Source organism: Leiobunum rupestre, chromosome 6, assembly GCF_980474605.1.
Source record: "Leiobunum rupestre chromosome 6, qqLeiRupe1.1.hap1, whole genome shotgun sequence".
Taxonomy (NCBI): Eukaryota; Metazoa; Arthropoda; class Arachnida; order Opiliones; family Sclerosomatidae; genus Leiobunum; species Leiobunum rupestre.
In genome coordinates, this window is record NC_143389.1 from 65431408 (window position 1) to 65455986 (window position 24579).

The window sequence follows — 24579 nt, forward strand, 5'->3', positions numbered from 1 at the left end:
TTAAAAAAACATTGAATTAAACCGAATGTAGGTTAATATTTAACTAATAGTATATTTTTTTAATGATTCTAATTTTGTAACGGTGTTTATAAATTATAAAAGAGTTAAACAGAAACCAAGAACATCCTCTAGATGTTGTCAACAACATAGTATTATTGTTTAATACTCGGGTCGGGGTTGAAAACCCGGGGATGCCCGACATACCGGGTCGGGGTCGGTGTCCCCGTACGATCACTACAATACACCTACTTGCAAAATTATTGCAAATCGCAGAATACCTTTCAAAAGTGGGGAAAAGTCACGCCACTCGAATTGCTAATGTTCTGATCTCACGTAGATTCTCATTCTTGAAATTTTATTTCCAAACACCCTGTACAATAAAATACGGCTGAGACAGAATAGTTTTGCTGTTGGTCAAGTTCTCACTTAACTTGGCCAAATATAGTCGGCGTCAAAAGCGCGGTACAAAGTTCGAGACAGACGACCTTCGAATTTGATAGCTCGACGGTATGTAGCTAGAGAGAAAGCTAAGGAAACTATGGGTAGAGAGAGAGAGAGAGAGAGAGAGAGAGAGAGAGAGATGAAGTATGAGAGAGAGGTACGATGTATGAATAGCGAACGACCAAGTTAGAGTAGAGAGAGAGAGAGTCGAAGTATGAGAGAGAGGTGCGATGTATGAATAGCGAACGACCAAGTTAGAGTAGAGAGAGAGACAGTCGAAGTATGAGAGAGAGGTGCGATGTATGAATAGCGAACGACCAAGTTAGAGTAGAGAGAGAGAGTCGAAGTATGAGAGAGAGGTGCGATGTATGAATAGTGAACGACCAAGTTAGAGTAGAGAGAGAGAGAGTCGAAGTGTGAGACACCTCGATGTATAAGAGAGAGAAAAAGTATAAATATAACGAAACCAAGTATAGATATAGTAAGACCAAGTATGAATATAGTAAGACCAAGTATGAATATAGTAAGACCAAGTATGAATATAGCAAGACCAAGTATGAATATAGCAAGACCAAGTATGAGTATAGCAAGACCAAGTATGAATATAACAAGACCAAGTATGAATATAACAAGACCAAGTATGAGTATAGCAAGACCAAGTATGAATATAACAAGACCAAGTATGAATATAGTAAGACCAAGTATGAATATAACAAGAGGTAAAGTATGAATATAGCGAATGGTGAACGAATTTTGTCCGGTTTGGCGTGCCATAAATTTTGTCCGGTTTGGCGTGCCATACTAGCGAATGAAACTAGGTCAAATTCAAACGCCAGTGCAGCCCTTTAAATAATCTTACCAAAATATAAGCAAACGATGCAAAATATATTATAATACAAGTATCATTATTTATAAAGTCAAATTTACGAATAACGACGAGGGAAAACTAATTTATTTAGCTTCTGCTTTAGCCGGGGGGTCGGAATAAAGGTTTACAAGTTTTTGGTGTATATAGCGGGGGCCTTCACACCAGGCGCGCAATTAAAAAACAAACAAAACAAAAAAGAAAAATAATAAAAGCTCGAAGTACACTGTACAAATGGTAGAATTACACCAAAAACAAAGGAAAACAAAATAAGGAAACCGAGCAGAATGTCAATGCACCGCACGTCGCAGAATAGCACAGGTGGCAATAATAATGTCCATTTTGTTGTGTTTACTTAGACTTCATTAAAACTCGAATATAACTTTAGCATTATTCTTTAATACTTTTTTAAACTTCTATCTGATCTTGAGACTGCTTAGTCTCTTTTTATGTACATCTCGTTCTGCCCTCTAGCGAGGGGAATTATCATTACAATCATATACAATAGAAGAACAATAGAAAGTTTTTAAGGTTCATAGCGATGGTTTGGTCGAATTGGGCGACCATAGCGAGAAGTTGAATGTGGAAGAGCAGCGTTGGTATCAGCGCGAAGCGCGACCGGATTGGATGTCATCAACGGGTGAGGGCAATTGCCAGGAACTATGGGGTCCTCTTGTGGAGAAGGTTCGGGTGGTCTTTGTAGTGACGGTGAGAGTGATGTTGTAGCTTGGGGGCGTTTGTGGACCTGTAGAGATTGTAGATTTCTGGTAGTAGCAAGATTGGTATGTGATTGCTGGAATTTCGAGTGGAGACTTTTGTGCTGCAGCGTGTTCGTAAGTGCGGGAAGTGGTGGTTGGCGAAAAGAGGCTGGCTTGGATGAACCACTGGATGACGAAGGAATAGTCTTGAGAGGTGAGGATGTAGGTGGCGTTGATGAGGTGCGCATGATAGTAAGATATTGGGGGTCATCGTTTGGGTATTGTGTAGATGTTATGGGTTGTGATGTAGCCGTGAGTGGTTTAGAAGGATAAAAAGTTCGGGAACGGATGGGTGGAGTAAGATTAGGGCGAAGAGCAGTGCGATTGCGACGGTAACGTTTACCTTGGGCATCTTCTATGATGTAGGTGTGTGGTTCAGGACCGATGGCAGTGACAATCGCGGGAAGCCATGAGCGGTTAGCAATTTGATACAGAATAGATTGTACTAGTTTCAGTGGAGACAATGGCTTGACATGGGAAAACGAATCATAGTTTTGTTTCATTAGGTTTTGCTTGTGTTGTAGTTGAAGTTTAATGTCCGTAGTTGGAAAGTGAGGGTTCAAGGTATCTTGAGTGGTAGTAAGTGGAGTGCGCAGGCGACGACCCATTAGCCACTCGGCGGGACTAGAAAGGCCTGAATGCGGGGTGCTCCGATACTCCAGAAGGACATAACTCAGTCCTTTAATTGATTCTTTGGTTTTAATTAGAGCGTTTTTTATGGTTTGAACGGTGCGTTCCGTGAGGCCATTGGACTTCGGATAATACCGTCTTGAAGTAATATGGCGTACGCCCCATTCTTCAAGGAAGCTATGGAACTTATTTGAATTAAAGGGGGGTCCATTGTCTGAAATTAGAGTGGACGGTGCACCATGACGTGAAAAGTGGGGAGCCATGAAGGCAATTACTGAATCCGCTGTTGTGTTGGTAAGTTCCTGTGCTTCAACAAACTTAGAGTAGTAGTCCACTACCAATATCAGGTTTCGGCTATCCACATGAAAGAGATCCGTCCCAATCACTTGCCAAGGTAGATTAGGAATAGGATGAGGTTGAAGAGGTTGGGAAGAATTGGAAGTTGCACGAACTTGGCAGATTGAGCATGTACGGATATGATTGGTTATGTCGTGTACCATGTTTGGCCAGAATACATGTAGTTTTCCCTTGGCGATACAAGCTGTGATACCTTGATGTGTAGAATGAAGTTGGGTAAGGACTTCTTTGCGCAGGGTAGGAGGTACCAGTAGGGTGGTGCCACGATAGATCAAATCTTCAGAGTAATGCAATTCATCTCTGTATTGCCAGTATTGATGTAAACTTTGAGGGATGGACTTTTTAGATGATGGCCAATCCTCTTGTATGTACGTTTTGAGTTGAACCATGTCAGAGTCGTTAGAAAATTTTTTCGTGAATGCGGTAAATTTAGCGTCAGATAAGGTAGTGAGTGTATGCAGTGCTGTGCAGGGGCCATCCAAGTCAGAGGTGTCAAATGAAGTTTGTGGTAGTGGGGAGCGGGAGAGTGCGTCCGCTATAAATAGACTTTTTCCTGGAACATATACTAATTGTATATCGTATCTTGAGAGACGAAGAACTAATCGCTGAAGGCGAGGAGAGAGTAGGTGAAGAGGCTTGTGCACTATGGCTAGAAGCGGCTTGTGGTCCGTGTGAATCGTGACTTTAGTGGCAACGAGATAATAGTTGAAGTGTTCACAGGCATACACTATTGCTAAGAGTTCCTTTTCGATGTGTGCATAGCGGCACTGCGTCGTGTTGAATGAGATGGAGGAATACTCCACTGGATGATCATCTTGCAGAAGAACAGCTCCGGCACCTGTGGGACTGGCATCAACTGACAGCACGATAGGTCGATCTGGGCGAAAGAAAGCAAGAACAGGTGCGGTGGTAAGACAGTTTTTAAGGTGGTTAAAGTGTTCATTGTAGTTGTCATCCCAGGTGAATTCAGTTCCTTTTTTAAGTAGATTACGCAAGGGTGAGGTATGAGTGGCAGCATCGGGAATAAAACGTACTAGATAGTTAATCATGCCTAAAAAACGTTGTAGACTTTTGACGTCGGTTGGGGGGGGACATTGAGGTGATAGCGTCAATTTTGGCGGAGTCAATTTGCACTCCAGCGGGTGTCAGTTCATTGCCGAGATATTTGATTTTGTCAACCGCAAGTTGCATTTTTTGTTTGGAGAAGGTTAGTGAGTGATCTTTAGCTGTGTTAAGAAATTTCACGAGGTCATGCTTGTGAGATGTAATGTCAGGTGATGGTAGCAGCATGTCATCCGTGGAAATGTGTAAGTTGGGGAATGAGTGTGGTGGAAAAATCATTTTCATAGTGCGCTGAAATATTTCAGTAGCAGTACAAATGCCCTAGGGAAGTCGAAGAAATTTATAGAGGCCAAATGGAGTGGCAAATGTGCACAAGTTTGAGCTTTGTTCAGTAAGTTTAATCTGCCAAAAGGCACTCTTGGCGTCCAAGACCGTAAATATTTTCGAGCCGTGAAGTTGAGCATAAATTTCTTGTGTAGTTGGCATTGGGTAGTATTCTCTTTTTATAGCTGCATTAAGTTTTCGTGGGTCCAGACAAATTCGTAAGGAGCCATCAGGCTTGGTGACCACAACCATGGGGTGAACCCACTCTGTTGGACCAGATACAGGATCAATTACCTTGGCGTCTAACATACGCTGAAGTTCTTTCTGCACCTTGGGACGAAGAGCATGAGGCATTTTTCGCGTGGACGATATACACGGTATAGCACTTTTGTGGAGTTTTATGTCATGTTCACCAGGTAAAGAACCAATAGCGTTGAAAAGTGAATTGAATTGCTCGATTATGTCAGAGGGTGAAACAAGGGAGAGATTTAGCTGGTCCGAGAGATGTTTTGGGAACGTCGCGGGTGTCAGTAAGGAATCGGTTGAGAGATTTTGGTTTGTAAATAGTGGGTTTTCAATGCGTTGAATATAACCAAATTTTAAAGAGTCTTTGGCACCAAAAATGGGCTGATTAGAAGCTGTAGTAATATAAAAATCGCAGTAAGCTCGGCAAGAATTAGAGGCACATGGAAGGGTGGCTACGCCCACAACCGGTACGGTATGACCTGCATAGGCCATTACTCTGTGAGAAGGTTGGTGGAGGGGCGGTTGTAACGGAAAAGATTGATATAGCTCTATCGGTAGCATGTTCACTTGCGAGCCAGTATCCAGTTTCAGAGTTACAACTTGGTTGTAGATGTACAAATCATGTACAAAGCATGTTTGTGGTAGGCTTGGACGTATATTGTTGAGAATTGTAGGTTGTGACATTGTGGATGTCAAGTGTGAGGCCGTATAGTGAGAAATCATCGAAGTCATCCGATAATGAGTCGGGGTGTGATGGAGTAGGTATAAAGTAGGAAGGTGCATCGCAAGAAGAATAGGCATCTGGCCTTTCATCAGGTAGCAGGGTGTCTGTGTCAAGAGCAAATGCCTCACATTTGCTGGCCCAGTGACCTAGAGATCCGCATCGAAGACAGGAAAATCTCTTCGCTGGACATTCATTACGTTGATGTGATTTACCACAGTTATTGCACATAAGTGATCGAAAGTGTGTAGAGGTAGCTTGGGCGTGGATGGGCAAGTGACGCGAAGAAGATTGAGGAGGACGTGCAGTGTTGTAATTTGTATGCTGTTATATTAGGGCCTTCCTGCATAATTATGTTAAAGAAAATATAGTCGCCACATATAGATGGCGCAAGGCTAAAATAACCCCGACGCCGTTCACCCACAGGTGAAACTGAAACTGAACTCCCAGCCGGTTCAATATTCCTGCAGACTCCATGCATAAGGAGTGGTACATTGGCCCTAATCTAAAGAACGTTAATTAAAGGGCCACATAATCGTTTGAATCTTCCTCCATTTATATATAATTGAAGAAACACCAGAAATTTATCTCTCTTTGTTGGCAGAATGACTAACAGGTTACACTGATACACAAAAGCTGTTTTTGGTATCAAATTCCCCAAAACTAAAAAGTTTTGCTTTGGAAAGTGTCTTAATTTTCAATAGGCATTGTATAGCGTCAAATTTGAGATTTTGAGAATTGAATTAGCCTATTCAATTTACATGGAGCCACGTAACGGCGAACGCAAGAAGTTCAATTTTCATAAACAGACTGCTGTTTTAACAAGTTGGCAAGCCAAAATATACCTCTCCTCGGAAGAGTTTTTAATTTTCAGTGAAGCGTAACTGTATCCGTGGTTCTGCGGTAGAACGCTCACCTGTCGTGCAAGATGGCTCGGGTTCGAATCCCGGCCGATTAAAAAATTATACTACACCCAATGACAAAAAGAGGGCGCTTTTGGAAAAACCTTTTCCCTGATTCTAAGAAACTGGGTACGCAGTGATTACCCTTTGCCACGAAAATGCGAACGCGTTCGCAGGCCTGACAGACACGGTGGTTGTATAACCCCTCCTAGGATACAAACTCCCCTCGGAGAGGTAAAAAGTGATACACCCTAGACAGTATATATCCCTAAGGGGACGAGAATACGCTCTGATTTTTAGACCCCCACCACAGTCGCTTTGCGGCCAGCTGCAAGAGTTCGTGTCGATGCTAGGGCCCCAACCGAATAAAGACGGCCGTACTTTAAAAACGGGAACTTTCAAGGTCATTTGAAGCGCTTAGAAGCTTACGTGTTTTCCCCACTCTTTCAATAACAGAGCGTCAGTGAGAGAAACAGCGACGTTAATGCAGTGGAAGGTAGGCGATTTCTCGTCCCCTTAGGGATATATACTGTCTATGGATACACGAAAAAAGAATTTTTTTGTATTTTCGCCAAAAGTCCTATCGACCAAGTTTATCCTATTAAATATTAGTTTTTGTACCTCTCCAAAGTTTATTTTTTTACTTTTTTTGCGAAGTTTAATGTTCATTTATTCATAATTTCTAACAATAGCGCTGCTCTCGTCTTTTGTGCACAAACTCTTTCAAAACCAGGAAGAAGAAACAATTCCAAGGTGCGTAAGGCTAGCACCATAAGCTCATTTAAAATAAGGTGTAGCTCTCTGACTAGGATCATAAAAAAAGAAAACTACTGTAGTCATGTGATTATACTTCTCTGATATAAAGTCGAATGTAAATTTCAGTCGAATTAAATTGTTATAATATTCAATAAATATCTTAGAGTAGGCTAAGTATATTGTTTTTTTTTATATTAGGGCTAAATTAATTTTATTTCAGTATCGTCTATCCATTATGAGTGGAAAAATGGACCTTGGAAAGATTGATCTTCTAGCAACTGGATTACCAGATGATATTGAAAAAGGAGGTATAGACTTAAAAACAATGTTTTTTAGTTAAATTTGAATTAACTCTAAGTTTTTAGGATCATGATAAAAATTAGGTATTAAGTACCAAAATAAAGGTTTTGGCATGTTTCCTTAACCCCAGCAGTTTTGCTGACCATCCTTGTGTTTCTCGTTTCTCTTCCATTTCAATCTTTTTTGTTAAAGGGAAATGATGGTGGTCTGTGGAAAATTGTGTCAGAATCTGAACTATATAGTATTAATGTATTCTCTACAGAAACTCTGAAAATTTCACTAAATTCAACAATTTTTCATTATGTACTAGAGCCAAACATGATATACTAGAAGTTTAAACAATCGGTCTAAAAATAATTTACCATGTGAAAATACGTTTTAGGGTATAAAAGCAGCTAAATTAACCCACTAGACCTAATAATGTAGAGGTAGAAAATGTCATTTTGAAATTATTCAATTTTAAATATTTTATGTTACAATATATTATCTTTACCTTCAATTTTTTTTTGAATTTATTGAAACCTGATATCCTAAATGTAGAATATGTAATTTTCAAAGAATCAATTTTTTAAAGACTTAAATTAATATTTTTTTTTGTGGTAACCACTCTATACCATTGAGCTCTTACACCCAGTTTGTCAAAACTTAAAAAACTACTGTGAGAAACCACACTCAACAATTGCTCAATGACTACTCCACTGAGTGTGACTGAATGCATCTTTTTCACTTAAATTACAGAAATTTAAATCATTTCAGTATTTATCAGATGATAATTGGTGCAGAATCAAGAAAATTGACAACATTTGCTAGTTTAAATTAATTACATTTATTTTTTAGGTGTACTGGCTGCTACGAGTACTCTTCAACAGCGTGCAAATGAAATTAGATCACACAGAGTGAATTGGCAGTCCTATCAAAAGTAATTACGAAGTCTAAATGACTCTAATATTAAATTTCTTAGGTCTTCGTAAGCTATTAGTAAGTCTGCTTTTTGCAAAATTTGAAATACCCCACATTTTTAATTAAATTGTCACAGAAAAAGGAGAGCTATATGTAGAATGCTGGAGAGTATTTGTAGGTAAACTTTGTAAAGTCAGTAATTAAGTCTGCAGAAGTCGTAACAAATATCTGACAAATTTCTGTTGGTATTTACTATTTTGGTTATTATATTGCCCTCAATTAGATTTATTGAATTTAACATTATAATTTTTAATGTAAGATAAAATTTTTAAGTAAATTTGGTTTGTTTGTATTTATAATGTTTGCCTCAAATTTTGTTTTCATTTTCAGAGGGCAGATGATTAGTAATGAAGATTTACATTTTATCGTGGCTTTTGATACATCAACCCCGCCAGAAAGGGAAAATCTTTTGAAAGATCCCCAAAGTCGAATTCAAGGTGCAAGAACATTTTTGAATCTATTAGGACATATTTCAAAAGATCAAACTATACAGTACATTCTTATAATGATTGATGATATGTTGCAAGTAAGTTCTCAAAAATGTGGTAATTTATACCATCCTTAATTTATTTGATTCACTAGGAAGATAAGACGAGAGTTGAAATCTTTAAGGAATTTTCTCGTAAAAAGCGAGAATCAGTATGGACACCATTTCTTAACCTCTTAAATAGACCAGATGGTTTTATAATGAATATGACAAGTCGAATTGTGGCTAAAATGGCTTGTTGGAGCCGTGAGCTTATGGATGGTTCAGATTTACACTTTTATTTAACATGGCTTAAGGACCAAATTCGCCTTCCAAATAATGAATATATTCAGTCAGTTGCACGTTGCCTTCAAATGATGTTGCGTATTGATGAATACAAAATAGCTTTTGTTGGAGTTGATGGTATATCTACGTAAGTAAAATATTATTATTTTTTACAAGTTTGTGGCAAATTGTAAACGCAGTCAATTCCTTTTTTCCGCTACATCATTTGAGAAACTTCTATTCCAGGATGCATACGTGTAACCATAGCTTTTAATTCTTTCCTTACCACCTGATTTAAAGGCACTAAATGTTGGAGATTAACTTAGCTTATTATCATTATTTGTATTATCCTTCTTTATCATTTTATCTTTGGCACTCTAGTAGAAATTTGGGGTAGAAATAAAAGTTACGGGAAAAACAGACAAAATACAAATTTTGAATTTAGACACATTAAATCTAAAGTGTAATTGTGGACTGAATTATAGTACATACTAATTATAGGGATGCACCGACAGGCCCGGACTGGCCCTAGCGCAGATTGGGCAAATGCCTGATGGGCCGGTGTGGTCAAACGGCCGTGAGGCTGTCTTGCCAGCATGACAATGTAGTATTTTTTTGGGAAGTAGGGGCCAACGTTTCTAAAATGCCCGGGCCGGTTTTAGGTCCCAGTCCAGACCTGTGCACCGATATGGGTACAGCCGATATATCGGCTATTTGTGGCCAATAATATCAGACGATATATTGGCTGTAATTAACAAAGTTATCTATCATAACAGTAGTGTATATGATAAAATCATTGTAATTCAGTACACTGTCGTACCATTTTATTCTAATTTTTCATAAAAAACATTTACATTTATTTTCATTTTACGTGATATATATTCAAATCCAATATCGTGGTTTATATTTGTTTACACTCGTAACCCCCCTGTCCAAAAAAATTGTATGATCTAGCTTCTGAAGTCTGGCGTACGTGGTGCGGCCAATTAAATAAAATATTATCATCAGTTATTTAATCGAGAATTTTCCTATTTTTAAATGGTTTTCAGAAAATATTTTTATAATTCCGGTATCAGCCAATAACGGCTTTTGCTTAAGCTGATACCGATATTAGAAAAATAGGCTGATATATCGGTGCATGCCTAACTAATTACTTATGTTTTTTTATTTTAATAAAATTATTTTGGAGTTTTTTTGTAGTAAGGTAAATTCAGACTTCAGTTAGTATTTTAAAACTATTAGCATTGGTGCTAATAGTTTTATAACAATAAAGTAAGTCTGATTTTGTTCTGCTTCTTTATGGGAAAATATTTATGAATGCAAACTTTTGGAAAAATTATTCTTGTGAGGTATTTTGTAACAAGTTATTTTACATTTTTGTGTTTCTTTTCAGAGTTGTAACTGTGTTAGCAGGTCGTGTAAATTTCCAAATACAGTACCAGCTTACCTTCTGCCTATGGGTTATGACTTTCAACAGTAGTTTGGCAGAAAAAATGAACAGATTTAATGTTATTCCAATAATAGCAGATATACTAAGCGAATCTGTTAAGGAAAAAGTTACAAGAATTATCTTAGCTACATTGAGAGTAAGTAACGTTAATGAGTTCAAAGTGTGGAGGTCAGAATTCCCATGAACTGCTATTTTCACAAAGCTTAAACATTAATTTTACACACAAATTCAATATTATTTTTTATTTTCTAAATATATTTACTAGGCTGTACTTGTCTTTAAGTTTAAATTCACTCAAAAAACATGTAAGCCTCATTGTTATGCAAACAGAAGCCGTTTTTTTTGGAACCTCAATTTTGGCCTAAATAGACCTTCCAGGCAAACTAATTATCCAAAAATACAAATTCATTTATGTCTTATTTTCCATGAAACTGTCTTATTAATGTGAATACATCAACGCAGTATTATCGATGAAGAGGTTGGAACTGAAAATAATTCTGATATAACCTTATTTTTCAGAATTTAATTGAAAAATGTGAAGATCCTGAAACTAGTCGCAACAATGCAATAGCGATGGTGCAATGTAAAGTGCTGAAACAGCTCGAGATATTACTAGGGCGCAAATTTGAGGACGCTGATATCGTTGAAGATGTTGATTTTCTAAACGAGCGTCTTCAAGCTAGTGTACAAGATTTAAGTTCATTTGATGAATATTCAACAGAAGTGAAGTCAGGTCGTTTAGAATGGAGCCCAGTTCATATATCTGAGAAATTCTGGAGGGAAAATGCCACTAGACTTAACGAACATTCCCATGAACTTTTGAAGTAAGACAGTTTATATATTTCTTGTCATGATGTCAATCGCTTGAATTCAAATGAAATTGATAAATACATTAAAAATTGGAAGTTTAGTGTAAATTAGTTATAAACCGGGAAAATTTGCTAGCCTCATCTTGGGCTAATATATTTCGTCATCAGAAAATAGTTGTTACCCATAAATTTCACCTTTGGTACAAAAATCATCACCAAGAAGTATGATTTCATAGAGAAATAGTTCCATTGCAATCTTTCTAGTTAATTTACGAGGGGTTGGAGCTCGGACTATATGGGGTGAAAATAACATCTGAACCCTCATTTTCCATGCAACTAACAATACTAATTTGTTTAAACTCATTGTTATTTAACAAATAAAAGAAGCAGAGGGTGGGCAATACAATGCAATTTAGGGATTTCCTCTTCCTATTTAATAGTGGCATGCGACAAACAATAATAAACAATCTCACGTGCATTTTTCATGGAATTAGATGGAAAATATATCAATACCCATTAAAAGAGGAAAAATATTTGTCAAATGTGTTCAACTGTACCATGCGTGTTACTTATTTTGCTTAGAAAGAAATTATAAATCTCTTTTTGTTTCACACTTCAGGATCTTGGTCCACCTTTTGGATAACAGCAAAGATCCTCTTATTTTGAGTGTTGCATCTCATGATATTGGAGAATATGTCAGACATTATCCTAGAGGAAAAAAGTAATTTTTTTGTTATTATACTAGACTGCTTACTATATTGATATTTTGTGATAGGAATAAGATTAGCAGTTTCATGTAGATTTATTTAGTTAGATAATAATTTTAAAGGGGCTATAAACCCCTTTCACAGTTCACACATCTGCCAAAAACAAATTTGGTGGTGTATAACTTTTGAACCGCAGGAAAGTAAAAATAATAATGGTGAAGTAATGACTAATTATTGAATTGGAACATAAAATTGCTATTTGAGCAAGATTACAATACATAGGAGGTTGGTGGAGAGCCAATCGTGCCATGCCAGCAAACAGCTCCTTACATTTACTATTACAGTTAACTTCAGCAAGTTTTTATGGATAAGGAAAACAAAAGTAATTTCCTAATTTTAGTCATTCTTCCAACAAAAAAAGATAAACTACTAGCTTATCCAATAGTTGGGAATGAACGAGTTTGAGGTCCTCAAAGCAGACAGAGCCTGATTATTCTGTTGATGGTCTTGACAATTCGGGTTCTTAAAGTAAAAAATGTGCATCATCTGCTTAGGAGGATCTCTACTTTCATGCTCATCAGTAACTCTTTTTAATTGTTCGCTCAACCTAAGTTAGGGTTGTATTATTGCAAAATTAATTTAAGTATAACGGATGGCGTTCCCCTTCCCTGTGATACCACAACGTAATATACAGAGACAGTGAACTTCCACCAGCTATATTCGAGATTAACCCTCGGTTAATCAACGTGCGTGACTGAACATAAATCTAAGTCTTTGGTAGTGTAGGTGGAAGAATCAATTTCACCAATAAATATATTAAACAATTTATTTCTTATTTAACAAATTCTTAAATAAACAAAATCAAATAAAGTATTATAATAAATTTCAATTAAGTCCTTTATCTCACCAAATACTCCATGTCCCCGCGCCTCTGTTAAAATCTTTCGCTCTCAATTTCCATGCTTCTCTTCTGCGTTTAAAACTCAAAGTCCCTTTTATATATTAGGGAAATCCAATATAAAAAATAAACTAATAAAAAAACTATGTTCTTTTGCGGCGGCGGCGGCGACATCTGGTAGGAGCGGTTTCTTAACTTCGATTGCAACGGATGGCGGGAATTTTAAGCTCCATCCGTTGTATTCCTCCCAATTGGAAGAAAGAAATCATAGGAAGGGTTCGCTTGTAAGGGAACACAAAAAGAAAAAACTTTGGTAGCTCTTTTATATCACTTTCGTTAATCTGATGGATTTATATTGCTACGAGCTCTTTGACGAACCATTGGAAGGTCCGACGTAGCATAAGGGCAATGCTTTTGTATGTGTCCTCGAAAAAGGCATCTTTTACATCGGGCTTGAGAGTAGTCCTTAGTGGGGTCTTGATTCATCCCATAGACGAGTTTTGTGCTTTGCGGTACTTCCTTCTCGAGGACTGGTTCCAAGGAGGCCTGACTGACGGGCGTTGGAAGTGATGTACTGGGTAACCTTCGGAAAGCTGTAAATTCAGTGACTTCTTTTCTAGTGGCCGTTGCTGGCCAAACGGTGGTCATGCCATTTTGATGTAATTGCACTTTTATGGGTAAAGATTCTTCCTTGGTGTCGATGACATCGTAAGTGAGCAAAATTTCGTCGAAATCGGTAACGGAGTCGTCATTGAGGTCAAAAGGTTCCTCGTCAGAAATATAAATTAATAATACGTCCTGGTTAGATTCGTTTGAAGTAAAGTCTATTAGATCCTCGAAGATGGCCGGAGGAGTGGTTAGATCAACAAGTGGGGATCCGTCTAAAAGTGACCTGGTACTTTGGTTCATCTCAGTATGGTCATAGTAGGGAATCGTGTTAACAGAAGATGGAACTAGTACATTATGGAAAGTTGTCTGTGTAGCGACGGTCTGCGTTCCTTGAGGTGTGTATACAACTGGTTCAATAGAAGCTCGATGGTGCGTTTCGGTTGAGAAGGCTTGAAAAAATCGTAGGCCACCAGTCGTCACGAGGCATACAGGGCAAGGGCAAAATAGCAATTGAAATATTCCCAAAGCGTGGGCGCCGAACAGAAAGGCGATGTCAGCTCCTGGAATGATGGCAATCTCCTGAAATTTCGCTGTTTGTCCCTCTAGAACTATTTGTACATCTTTAGCACTTCCTAAGAACTGGTCGGCAGGGAAATCGGGAAAACGGTGGAAAAAAGAGCAAAGAAGGCCCTCCGACGGAGGGTGTACTTCTATGTCTAATTTCACAACTGCTGCTGAAGTTAATATTTCCACAGGAATACCGATATCCAGGAAAGCGGGCATTCTCGTAGTACGGTCACCGACCTTTAAGAGCACTTGGTGCGTCGCACATAGTGTCTGGAAGGAAGGAAACATAATAATTAAAACTAGTCTGTCTTGATCTTAGCCTCTCTTAGACGTTCCCAAGGGGGTTTTGAAATGGCAATACGGCGAAACGAGAAATTGTCCACCGATAAGTCGATGGTGGGGTGTTCTTTCAGAAATCGTGATACTTCTGGTCTCGAACGAAGCCGTTTAGACGAGCCAGGGGGGTAATAATAGATATCTACACTCGGACCGGAAGCGCGAACGGTAGCTCGGGAGCACAATTCTCTAATCCATCCAGAACGGAATGGTTTTTCAAGAATTTCCTGGTCTTCATCCGTCATATTTTGGTCTGTTGTTAGTAGGGGATTGGTATCTAATGGTATAGTCTCAGAGACTATTTCGTTATGGGTTTCATCATAGTTATTTTGAACGTCAGCCAAAGTCGTTTCCATTAACTCGTCGTTAGCGACGGGACCTAATTCAACTTCCGGCTGAAGTGGGGGGACTGAATGATCACAGAGTTCGTCAACTTCCAATGGAAGAGAGGAAACAGCGGGATCATGATAGACCTCTTGGGCTGGAACGTATTGCGGGCGGGCTGACGTTGAGGGAGCTTCGAGATCGAGGCGATCCTCCTCCCCCTCAACAAGGCGAGATAACGAATCAGAAGGAGCAGCCGCTAGTCCGGCGTGAAAATCGTCGGCGGTAGGGGCAGGGCGAGGTGGGGTTGAAGATGGTGAAGCAGGGATCAAAGAGGCGTCGGTAATATACAATTTTAATTGGGCGATGTTGCGTTTGCCTCGGGGTTCACCAGTGACGGCGTCGACAAGGTCATAGACGAGGGGTGAGAATTTCTGGATGATTCGGAGAGGGCCTTCCCACTTCGGAGTTAGTTTGGCAGCATGATACAGCGCGCCCTGGGAAAGTTCGTGGGTTGCGGCCCACACAAGAGTCCCAACTTCATATTCAATGGCATCACGACGAATATCATAATATCGGCGCTGATGTTCTTGAGCTTTACACATTAATTGCTTAGCATGTGCGAGATCTTCACGTAGTTGTTGGAAGGAACGGTCGTGGTTGTCTAAAATAGGATCAGGGGAGCCATCGACGGTCCATGGCATTCGAGGCTCTCTACCAGTGTTTAAATAAAAAGGGGAATGGCCGGTACTGGAATGCGGCGCGGTATTCATAGCGAATTGCAGAAACGGTAGGTGAGCGTCCCATAACCGATGGTTATTGCCCACGTACATTGAGATCATTTCGCCAATGACACGATTTTGACGTTCAGTTAAGTTCGACTGGGGATGGTAAATAGTTGTATGTTTGGGGCGAATTTTTAGAAGGTGACAAGTGTCGGCCCACAATGTGGATATAAATTGACGTCCCTGGTCACTGAAGATTTTTCGCGGCGCACCCCAACGGAGCACGAAGTCACGTAACTGTTTACAGCAAACTTCGGCCGTAATCCGACGTATAGGCACAAGTTCGACGTACTTTGTAAAATAGTCAACGAATACAAGGAGAAAACGATTTTGTTTTTGACTAAGGGGTAAGGGACCCATAATATCTACACCTATCATATCAAATGGTTCCACGGAAGTGGTAGATTGCATTAATCCGGGCACTCTACTGTTTCGGGCTTTATGCTGTTGACAAATAAGACAATTCTTTACAAAGTTTTGCACATCCGAACGGAGTGTAGGCCAAAAATAACGATGGCGTAGCTTCAGGATAGTTTTATCACGACCTCTATGGGCTGATGTTGGATGGTCATGTAACAGTCGAAGAGCGTCTTGCCGAAGACATTGGGGAAGATATATTTTCTGGGGTTGATTTTCAAAGGCCTTACGGTAAAGGATTGAATCGATAATTGCGAATTTAGAAAGAGCCTTTGGATCATTGTTATTTAACTGATTTCGAATAGCTACGCACTCAGGGTCTTGTGTTTGAGTACGACTAACGTCATTGAGTGAGAAAGTATAAAACATAGAATGAGGGGCAGGTGGTAATACTAAACTGTCCTCATCATCTATCTGTGTAGTAGAACGAAGCTCCATCGGAGCTAAGTTTAGAGGGGCTCGAGATAATGCATCTGCCACAACATTCTCGACACCTTTCTTGTAAACTATTTGGAAATTAAAAGTTTGTAAGAACATAGCCCAACGGACTAACCGCGCGTTGGGGTCCTTCACATTAAAAAGCCACTGCAATGATTTGTGGTCGGTTATAACTGTAAAAGGTTTAGATTCCAAATACGGACGGAACCTTTTGATGGCCCAGTGAATCGCCAAGCATTCTTTCTCGGTCGTAGTATATTTCCGTTCGGCGTCATTTAAAAGACGACTTGCGTACGCTAAAGGAACTTCGACATTATCTTGCATTTGGGATAGCATACATCCTAGCCCAAGATCACTAGAATCCGTTGTAACAATACAAGATTCACTAGGTTCAAATGTAGCCAAGGGACCAGCTTTATACAGTGATTCCTTAAGAAGTTCAAAGGAGCGTTGTTGTTCATCCTCCCAACGGAAGGGAACGTCCTTTCTTTTTAACCTATGCAAGGGTTCGGCTAATAAGGAAAATTTCGGTATAAACCTAGAATGCCAGCCCATGAGTCCCAGGAATCTTTGTAGTTGTTTAATATTAGTCGGCCTAGGAAATTTTTCTATGGCTTCGAACCGTGATCGATCAACATGAATGCCTGTGTCATTGACAATATGCCCAAGTATCTTAGCTTCTTTTAAAGCAAACTGACATTTTTCAACTTTAATAGTGAGACCGGCGTTTCGAAGTTGACCTAACGCGTATTCTATAGCTTTAATATGATCTTCCCAAGTTTCTGACACTATTAGAATATCATCAAGATAGACACAGAGATCGAATTCCTTACCATCGCGGAATAGTTCATCGACTAATCGTTGGAAGGTACTAGGGGCGTTCATAAGACCAAAGGGTAAAACGTTAAATTCGTATTTACCAGAGCTTGTGACGAATGCGGTCTTAGGGATGCTATTAGGGTGCATTTGGATCTGCCAATATCCCGAGCGGAGATCTAAGGCCGTAATGAATCGACCCTTTTTCATTCGGGTTAACATATCCTCGATATGAGGTAGAGGATAAGGATCTTTTACTGTAATTTTATTGAGACGACGATAATCGACACAAAATCTAACTTTATTTCCTCTATTAGGCTGGTATACTAACACGACCGGGCTAGACCAAGGACTTAGAGACGGTCGGATAATGTTACAACGTAACATTTCCTTAACATGATCTTCGATTAGTTTGTTTTTTTTCGTCGCTTACTCTATAGGGACGGCTTTTTATTGGTATTTTATTTTCCGTTTTAATCTCATGAAAAACGAGGTTAGTCCGTCCCTCTTTTTCACTAAAAACTTCAGGGTAATTAAAGAATAAGGAGCGAAGCTCCTGAGCTCGACGGACGGAGAGATTTGACTTTTGAATAACCTGGTCTATTATTTCAACATTTATAGGGGTAGGTTTGTTTCTAGAGTTTTCGGTACTAAAAGGAACTCTGGCTTTATTTATTAGACAAGTGTTAGTTTTAAAATCTAACATAGCTGAGTGTTGAGATAAAAAATCATGTCCTAAAATGAAATCGCACAATAGTGAGGGCACTATATGAAATTCATGACTAAAATAAACATTGCCGATTTTGAAAGGTATAATTTCAGAACCTCGCGTAAACGTATATTTCCCATCTCCCAACATAATACACTCGACTTGGTCGCCGTCCTGTTGTAAATTAGAGGGTAATTGGTCGGGGCTGTGGAGTTTATGCCACTGAGCGAGACTTATGAAGGAGACGTCCGCTCCAGAGTCAAGCCTAGTCACATATTCCCCGTGACTGTATTGTATTTTAATCCCAACGGGATTTTGACGATGTCTGTTTATTAGACCTAATTGGTACGGGAACTTATTCTGGGTTGCGCCCCCTGATCGGACCGACGCGTTCCCTCTTCGCGGCCCGGCTCGGCGTTTCCCGAACGTGGCGTTGGGCAATCCCTTGAATAATGGCCAATACCCGTACAATTAAAACATTTAACCTGGTTTGCTTGATAATTTCTGGCTGTATTCTCCAACGGAGAACCAGACGGAGTGGTTCTCGGCGGGAATTGGTTTCGAGAATTGTTAGACCTTGATGATTGAAAAGTGCGAGGAGTTCCGAAAGATCTTGGAGAAGGTGAAAAACGATTTTGTCCCGAGTCAGGATGATAATTATTAAATTTTATGCCATTATGAGAACGTGGTTGGAATGGGCGAGAAGTATTATTCGATCGGAAGGAATTAAAAGCGCTAGAACTATTAGGATTCGAACGAAATGTTTGAGGGTGAGGGGTTGATGGTTTTTTTTGATCTTTGAGAGTACGTTCGAGAGCTTCGCACCGAGTTCGCAAAGCGGCTAGGTTATTTGAGGTAAACCCTAGAAGATGCGCACGAAGCTCGGGTTTAACATTATTCTTAATAATGACGGCTAACTCGGCGTCTGTTTCGGGAGTCATTAATCCGTTATTTAATTTAAACACTCTAGTTATAAAATCCGTGACGGGTTCATCATCTTTCTGGCTAACTTGTCGTAACTCGTTTAAAAGATGACGTTCGGTTTCATATGGTAAATAGTGGGCTCTAATAGCCTGTATAAAATCGAGTAGGGTAGTATTATTGACATCAGGATATATTACTTGTCTATACCATGCTAACGCACCTCCTTTTAGCATTAAGGGCATGTAATTCAAAATGGTAGCGTCAGCTAATTGATAGACTCTACGAAAATCGTCGACCGCAGTTAAAAATTCTCGTAAATTTTCCCCATTTTTACCGGAAAAGGATAATTCTTTCGGGGGTCGCGGTGGGCATTGAGCGGCTGTAAAAGCCTGAGCCATTGCGGCCGCAAAATCGTGCATATTAAATTGTGCCATTCCGTGTAGGTCAGGGCGAACAATTAGTTCAGGCTAACTAACAAAATTAACTTAAATGATTCTTCCACAGACAATAGCAATAAAATAAAGCAATATATTTTTAGAAAGACAGGGGATTTCGAGCCCCAGTTCGGGTGCCAGTATAACGGATGGCGTTCCCCTTCCCTGTGATACCACAACGTAATATACAGAGACAGTGAACTTCCACCAGCTATATTCGAGATTAACCCTCGGTTAATCAACGTGCGTGACTGAACATAAATCTAAGTCTTTGGTAGTGTAGGTGGAAGAATCAATTTCACCAATAAATATATTAAACAATTTATTTCTTATTTAACAAATTCTTAAATAAACAAAATCAAATAAAGTATTATAATAAATTTCAATTAAGTCCTTTATCTCACCAAATACTCCATGTCCCCGCGCCTCTGTTAAAATCTTTCGCTCTCAATTTCCACGCTTCTCTTCTGCGTTTAAAACTCAAAGTCCCTTTTATATATTAGGGAAATCCAATATAAAAAATAAACTAATAAAAAAACTATGTTCTTTTGCGGCGGCGGCGGCGACATCTGGTAGGAGCGGTTTCTTAACTTCGATTGCAACGGATGGCGGGAATTTTAAGCTCCATCCGTTGTATAAGTCTTAAGTTATTTTTTAAATTCAGTATTCATATTTTATCTATATATTTAATTTTAAACTACAAAAATTATTTTAGTGTCATTGAACAGTTAGGTGGTAAGCATTTGGTGATGCAACTGCTTGCGCATGAAGACCCTAATGTGCGTTACGAAGCTCTTCTCTGTGTGCAAAAACTTATGGTTCATAATTGGTAAATATATTTTATTACATAATGAATTATTCAATTTCTTGGAACCTTTACTTCCATTTGATAAGTTTCCCCCATCTAATTTGGATATTTTTCATTTAAAATTAGCAAGCATTTGTCCAACTTTGGGCCTCATTGAAAGAATTTGAAACCATGAACATATTACTTCATTTTAGTTATGATGTTTTAAAATTACTGTTTTTCAAAAAACCTTTCTAGAACAAAATAAAATTTAAAATACCACTTGAAGTATTAAGTTCAATTTACCCCATTATCAACAAGTTCTAATGTTTACCATCATTATAAATTAGTGACAGCCAAAAATTCATCAAGGAAGGGGCTCAAGTATACAAGTGAAATATGACTATGTTAAATTGTAGAGACGGTCAAAATGGGGGTTAAAAATAATTTAGAAAGTGACAGAATCCTGTAAATTGATGTGATTTGCTGAAACATGAAAATAGTGGCGTAACTAGAAAAATTGGGCATCCATGCAATATGGGAAAATGTACCCCCTATTCTTACGCAATTGACAGTTCATCTGTCCTAATGGATAGCTGAGATTATGGACCCCTATAAATAACACTGGCCCCAATGCACCGCAATGGGGTATTGCATGACTTAGTTACGCCACTGGATGGAAAAAGGGTGCTCAGGTAGCTCAGATTTTTCTTATTACTCAATGCAATGAAAACCCTTTGTGTGAAAGGGGCTTAAATATTCATCAAGTACAATTATTAATACTGAATCCAGTTTTAATTTCCTTTCACAGGGAATATCTTGGAAAGCAACTTGAGAAAGAAACTGGAACTCCAACGACTAAGCGAAGTGTTGTAGCTGTATCAGCATAGATTTCTTTAGAATGTAATTCTATTGCATCATAGCTAGTCTGAGGAATATGAAAATGGTATAAAAGACTTGGATAATCAAGTTTGTGCAATAAGCAAAGAAATAATTACCATATTTGAAAAAAAGTTGTAATTATTATATTTATGTGTCGTAAATAAATGTATTACTGTATAAATTAGATTTAAATTTTTAACTTATGTAAACTGGTTTAACAAATTGTTTTATTCAATAAATTAAATTACCAATGTATTTGAGTTATAGTAAAATAAGCACTCCTAAATGACAAAATGGTAGGACATGTGGGCTACATATTCCTATGCATGGTGCTTACACATTTAAGAAATCTTATCAGTTTAAAAAATGTATTCTGTAGATAAAATATAGGGGAACGAGGGGTCAAGGTTTGACCGTTGAGTTCTGTCAGTTCAAACCGAATTAAAAACCACGTTCACAGAATAATTTTCTTTTAAAAATTCTTTATTCAAGCAGTAGTCAACGCGTGTACAAAATAACTCACGGAATTCAAGACTTAAATTAATCATTGATCAGCTTCCAGATTAACAATGACCACCGACCTCCCTTGAACGTTCCTTTTATCATCTCCGAAAACCCGCCGTCGCCGACCATTGAACTCCAGATAAGACAAAGAATATACACCCCCAGGAATGGAAAGTTGGATATTATTGGTCACGGCACTAGGTAGTCGCATCAACTTCCGGTAAAAGAAAAAATCGTCTGCTCATAGTTTGCTCAAAAAAAAAGTCTTTCAGCCTATGTTTTTCCAAAGTTTTTCCAAAGTTCTTTTATATTCTTAATTTCTTTTTCTTTCAAGTAGTGAAATAATTGTAAAGTGAAAAGTATGTCGGATATCAAAAGAACAGGTAAACAAAAACTTAATCGTGTAAAAATCAACAATTTTAAAACAAATTTTCCTTTCATAGTTGCTTGTACTGCTGCATTGAAATGCACCCTAAAACACATGAGCAATAATTCGAAGGACTTTTCACATTTGGATGCTGTATCTTTCTTCAAAATATTATCTAATTATGAAGAAATATCATTTAAACATGTCTTCTTCTCTTTAAATGAAGTTTTAACCACCGTTGTTACCTTAGCTGTAATGCGAAGTAAATCCCGAGAGGATTATTTCATGGAAATGCACAAAATTTTATTAGATAAAGTTATTCGTGAAAAATTGGAAACAATGTAGCACTCGTAGGACCAGCTTCCATTGCCCATCCTGTAGGAGGAAATAAGTTGACAATTTCAACGCCAATATTCATAGAAACAGCTTGCCCCTTTAAATATATTAAAAAAAACAGTTAAGATTCTGTTATTACTTAGTTACTAGAATATTTAAGACTACCTCTAATCTTTCAGTCTGACTAACAATGTTATTAGGAATGAAAAGTTCTTTCCTTTTAAATGGTATATGTCTATTTTTTGGTGTTTCATTCACATTTCTGTTTGATATCATCATTGTTTCTTTTGAGTGTGTATTTGCTGCAGTAGGAGTTGTCAACATAGTTGGGGTCAAAACCTCTGAGAGAGGAATGGGATCCGGGTAATCTGGCGTTGGCCCTTGAAATCCATTAAAATGCCTTGAGCAAATGTTGCTAAATTTATTTATTTTGTCTATAGTGAGATCTCTTCTACCACAAGCTTCAACCCATTTTTTACACCTCCCTGGCTCCTTCTTAATGGAAGGAAACTTTACAAAAAAAACTCCTGGGGCTCCATTCACGCTTTTCGTTTTTGGGTTCAAACTCGATGTGCATGGTCCATAAAAGCAGGTTTTCACCATCTTATTAATTTCAAATTTCTAAGAATAAACAATAGGAAAAAAGCATAAATACTGTGAAAATACTCAGACATACCATTATTTAAAAGCTCACCTCACCTTGCTGTATGGTGCTATCCAAATGCTATCAATTTATATATAACTTGTACAAATATATAATGATATTTCAATAATACCACGAACAAATGTGTAATAATAATAAGGTGTATTAATATAAATTAAGTTAAAAATGCAGAATTATCATAACAAACATAACATTTCACGTTGAGAAACTTGAGACTGTTTAGCTTATAAATATATATTTTGAGCAGACGAATTTCACGAAGAAAATTATTTAAAAAAAAATGACCAATCACTGGTATTCGTAGAAACCGGAAATATGGCTGACAACTTTTTATAGCTTTGGAGGCTAGGGACAAATACTTTGCACTAGATAGAGCTACACTTTCCATTCCTGGGGTGTATATTCTTTGGATAAGACAACCGCCGCAGGACCGGTGGCGCCATCTCTCCACATGTGGTTCAACTACACAGAGGCTTCCCGGCATAGCTCCCCGCTACATCTTCCCCCTCCCCAAAAAAGGGAAGCCTAGGAAAAAAACCACACAAACAAGGAAAATCACCAAAAAACCTTTATTTGAAAAAAGAAAAACCTCCCGAACAAAATTCAATCCGACAAATATATTCCATATAACTTCTGAACATTTTACAATAAAACTACCACCAAATGATCCACCTAACAATTCCGTAAAGCCGCCAACCGACCCACCAAAATCCCCGCAAGTCCCGGCAAGGGAACCGAAACGTCTGCAAAATAACTTGCCGGAAGACCCCCAGGAACAAAAAACGGCGCAGCCGACTCCTCAACAATCCGATCAACCGCCACCCTCCAAAAAACCTCCCTAGCAGACCCCAACGACGGGAATGTGGCCATAGGGGAATACCCCAAGCAAAGGTTCGGAAAGAACCCCTAAAAAACTGATCTGCGTCCCACAAAGAACCCGAAAAATGGTGGAGAAGAACATGCTGTGCCCGCAAAACGTGATTTTGCAACAATCTTAACCCTTCCGAATAAGCCCCCCGACACTGCACGACCACCGGAAACTGATACCTCCGCGCCAAATCGAGCTGCATCACGAAAGCCGCTTTCTGAGCCGAATACGGAAAACCTACCGCCAATACTCCGGTCCAGGCCACAAGCCCCGATCCCCACAACCCGATTATGCCGCAGGATACCCTCAATTGTAATTGTAAAGTCCCTCAATCCTCTATCCAACACATTCCGTGGCGGAACTCCGACCACCACCCAAACCTGTGAGTTCGCCACCAACCGATCCAACGATACCGGCAACGTAGCTTGGAGCGCCAAGTTCGAGACACACCCCACAAAGCCGTCCCAAAAGTACCCAGGCTTCATATCAACCAGCCGATCAAACGACATGTCCGTCGACCAGGCTAATTTTTTCGAGACCTGCGAAATGTAACCAAAACCATCCAGGTGGCGAAAAGCACCCCTCTCCAACGGCACCGGAACATCCGTACTAATCGTAGCCGCCAATAACACCTCGCCAGCCGATCCTGCCGATGATGCCCCGGACTCCAGAGCCGGAATTTCCAGATACCGCCACCGACAATGCCACGTCGACAGACCTGAACGAAGCTTCGGGTCGCAACAGAACCCCCTCCGATCTCTGTCCAACCAAACCACCAAGGGTGACCGGCACCTCTTCCAAACCTGCCGCCGCCTCCTAAATCTCAGATAACAAAGATTCACCCAAACCCCGGACCTCAGGAACACTGCGCGCCA

General features: G+C 39.1%; 1 protein-coding gene across 3 annotated transcripts; it reads left to right on the forward strand.

Annotated features, from left to right (window-relative positions):
* The first annotated feature begins 7194 nt into the window (after positions 1-7194).
* Positions 7195-21220, forward strand: VhaSFD (V-type proton ATPase subunit VhaSFD). 3 transcript variants are annotated; one of them, XM_090178225.1, is made up of 10 exons: positions 7195-7213; positions 7283-7370; positions 8200-8281; positions 8653-8848; positions 8905-9221; positions 10467-10659; positions 11043-11347; positions 11952-12053; positions 20012-20125; positions 20895-21220. In XM_090178225.1, exons 2-10 carry the CDS (start codon positions 7298-7300, stop codon positions 20971-20973), a joined length of 1461 nt encoding a protein of 486 aa, XP_090034351.1. In that variant the 5' UTR covers positions 7195-7213; positions 7283-7297; the 3' UTR covers positions 20974-21220. The 3 variants fall into 3 exon arrangements, with proteins under 3 accessions (XP_090034351.1, XP_090034352.1, XP_090034349.1); XM_090178223.1 differs by having other exon boundaries at positions 7209-7227; XM_090178226.1 differs by lacking the exon at positions 20895-21220 and adding an exon at positions 20231-20372 and having other exon boundaries at positions 7202-7370.
* Positions 21221-24579: the final 3359 nt, after the last annotated feature.

Coding starts and splice junctions, on each gene's coding strand:
- VhaSFD (XM_090178225.1), top strand. CDS start 7,298: ATGAGTGGAAAAATGGACCTTGGAAAGATTGATCTTCTAGCAACTGGA. Junction 7,371..8,199: donor AGATGATATTGAAAAAGGAG/GTATAGACTTAA, acceptor TTTATTTTTTAG/GTGTACTGGCTGCTACGAGT. Junction 9,222..10,466: donor GGAGTTGATGGTATATCTAC/GTAAGTAAAATA, acceptor GTTTCTTTTCAG/AGTTGTAACTGTGTTAGCAG.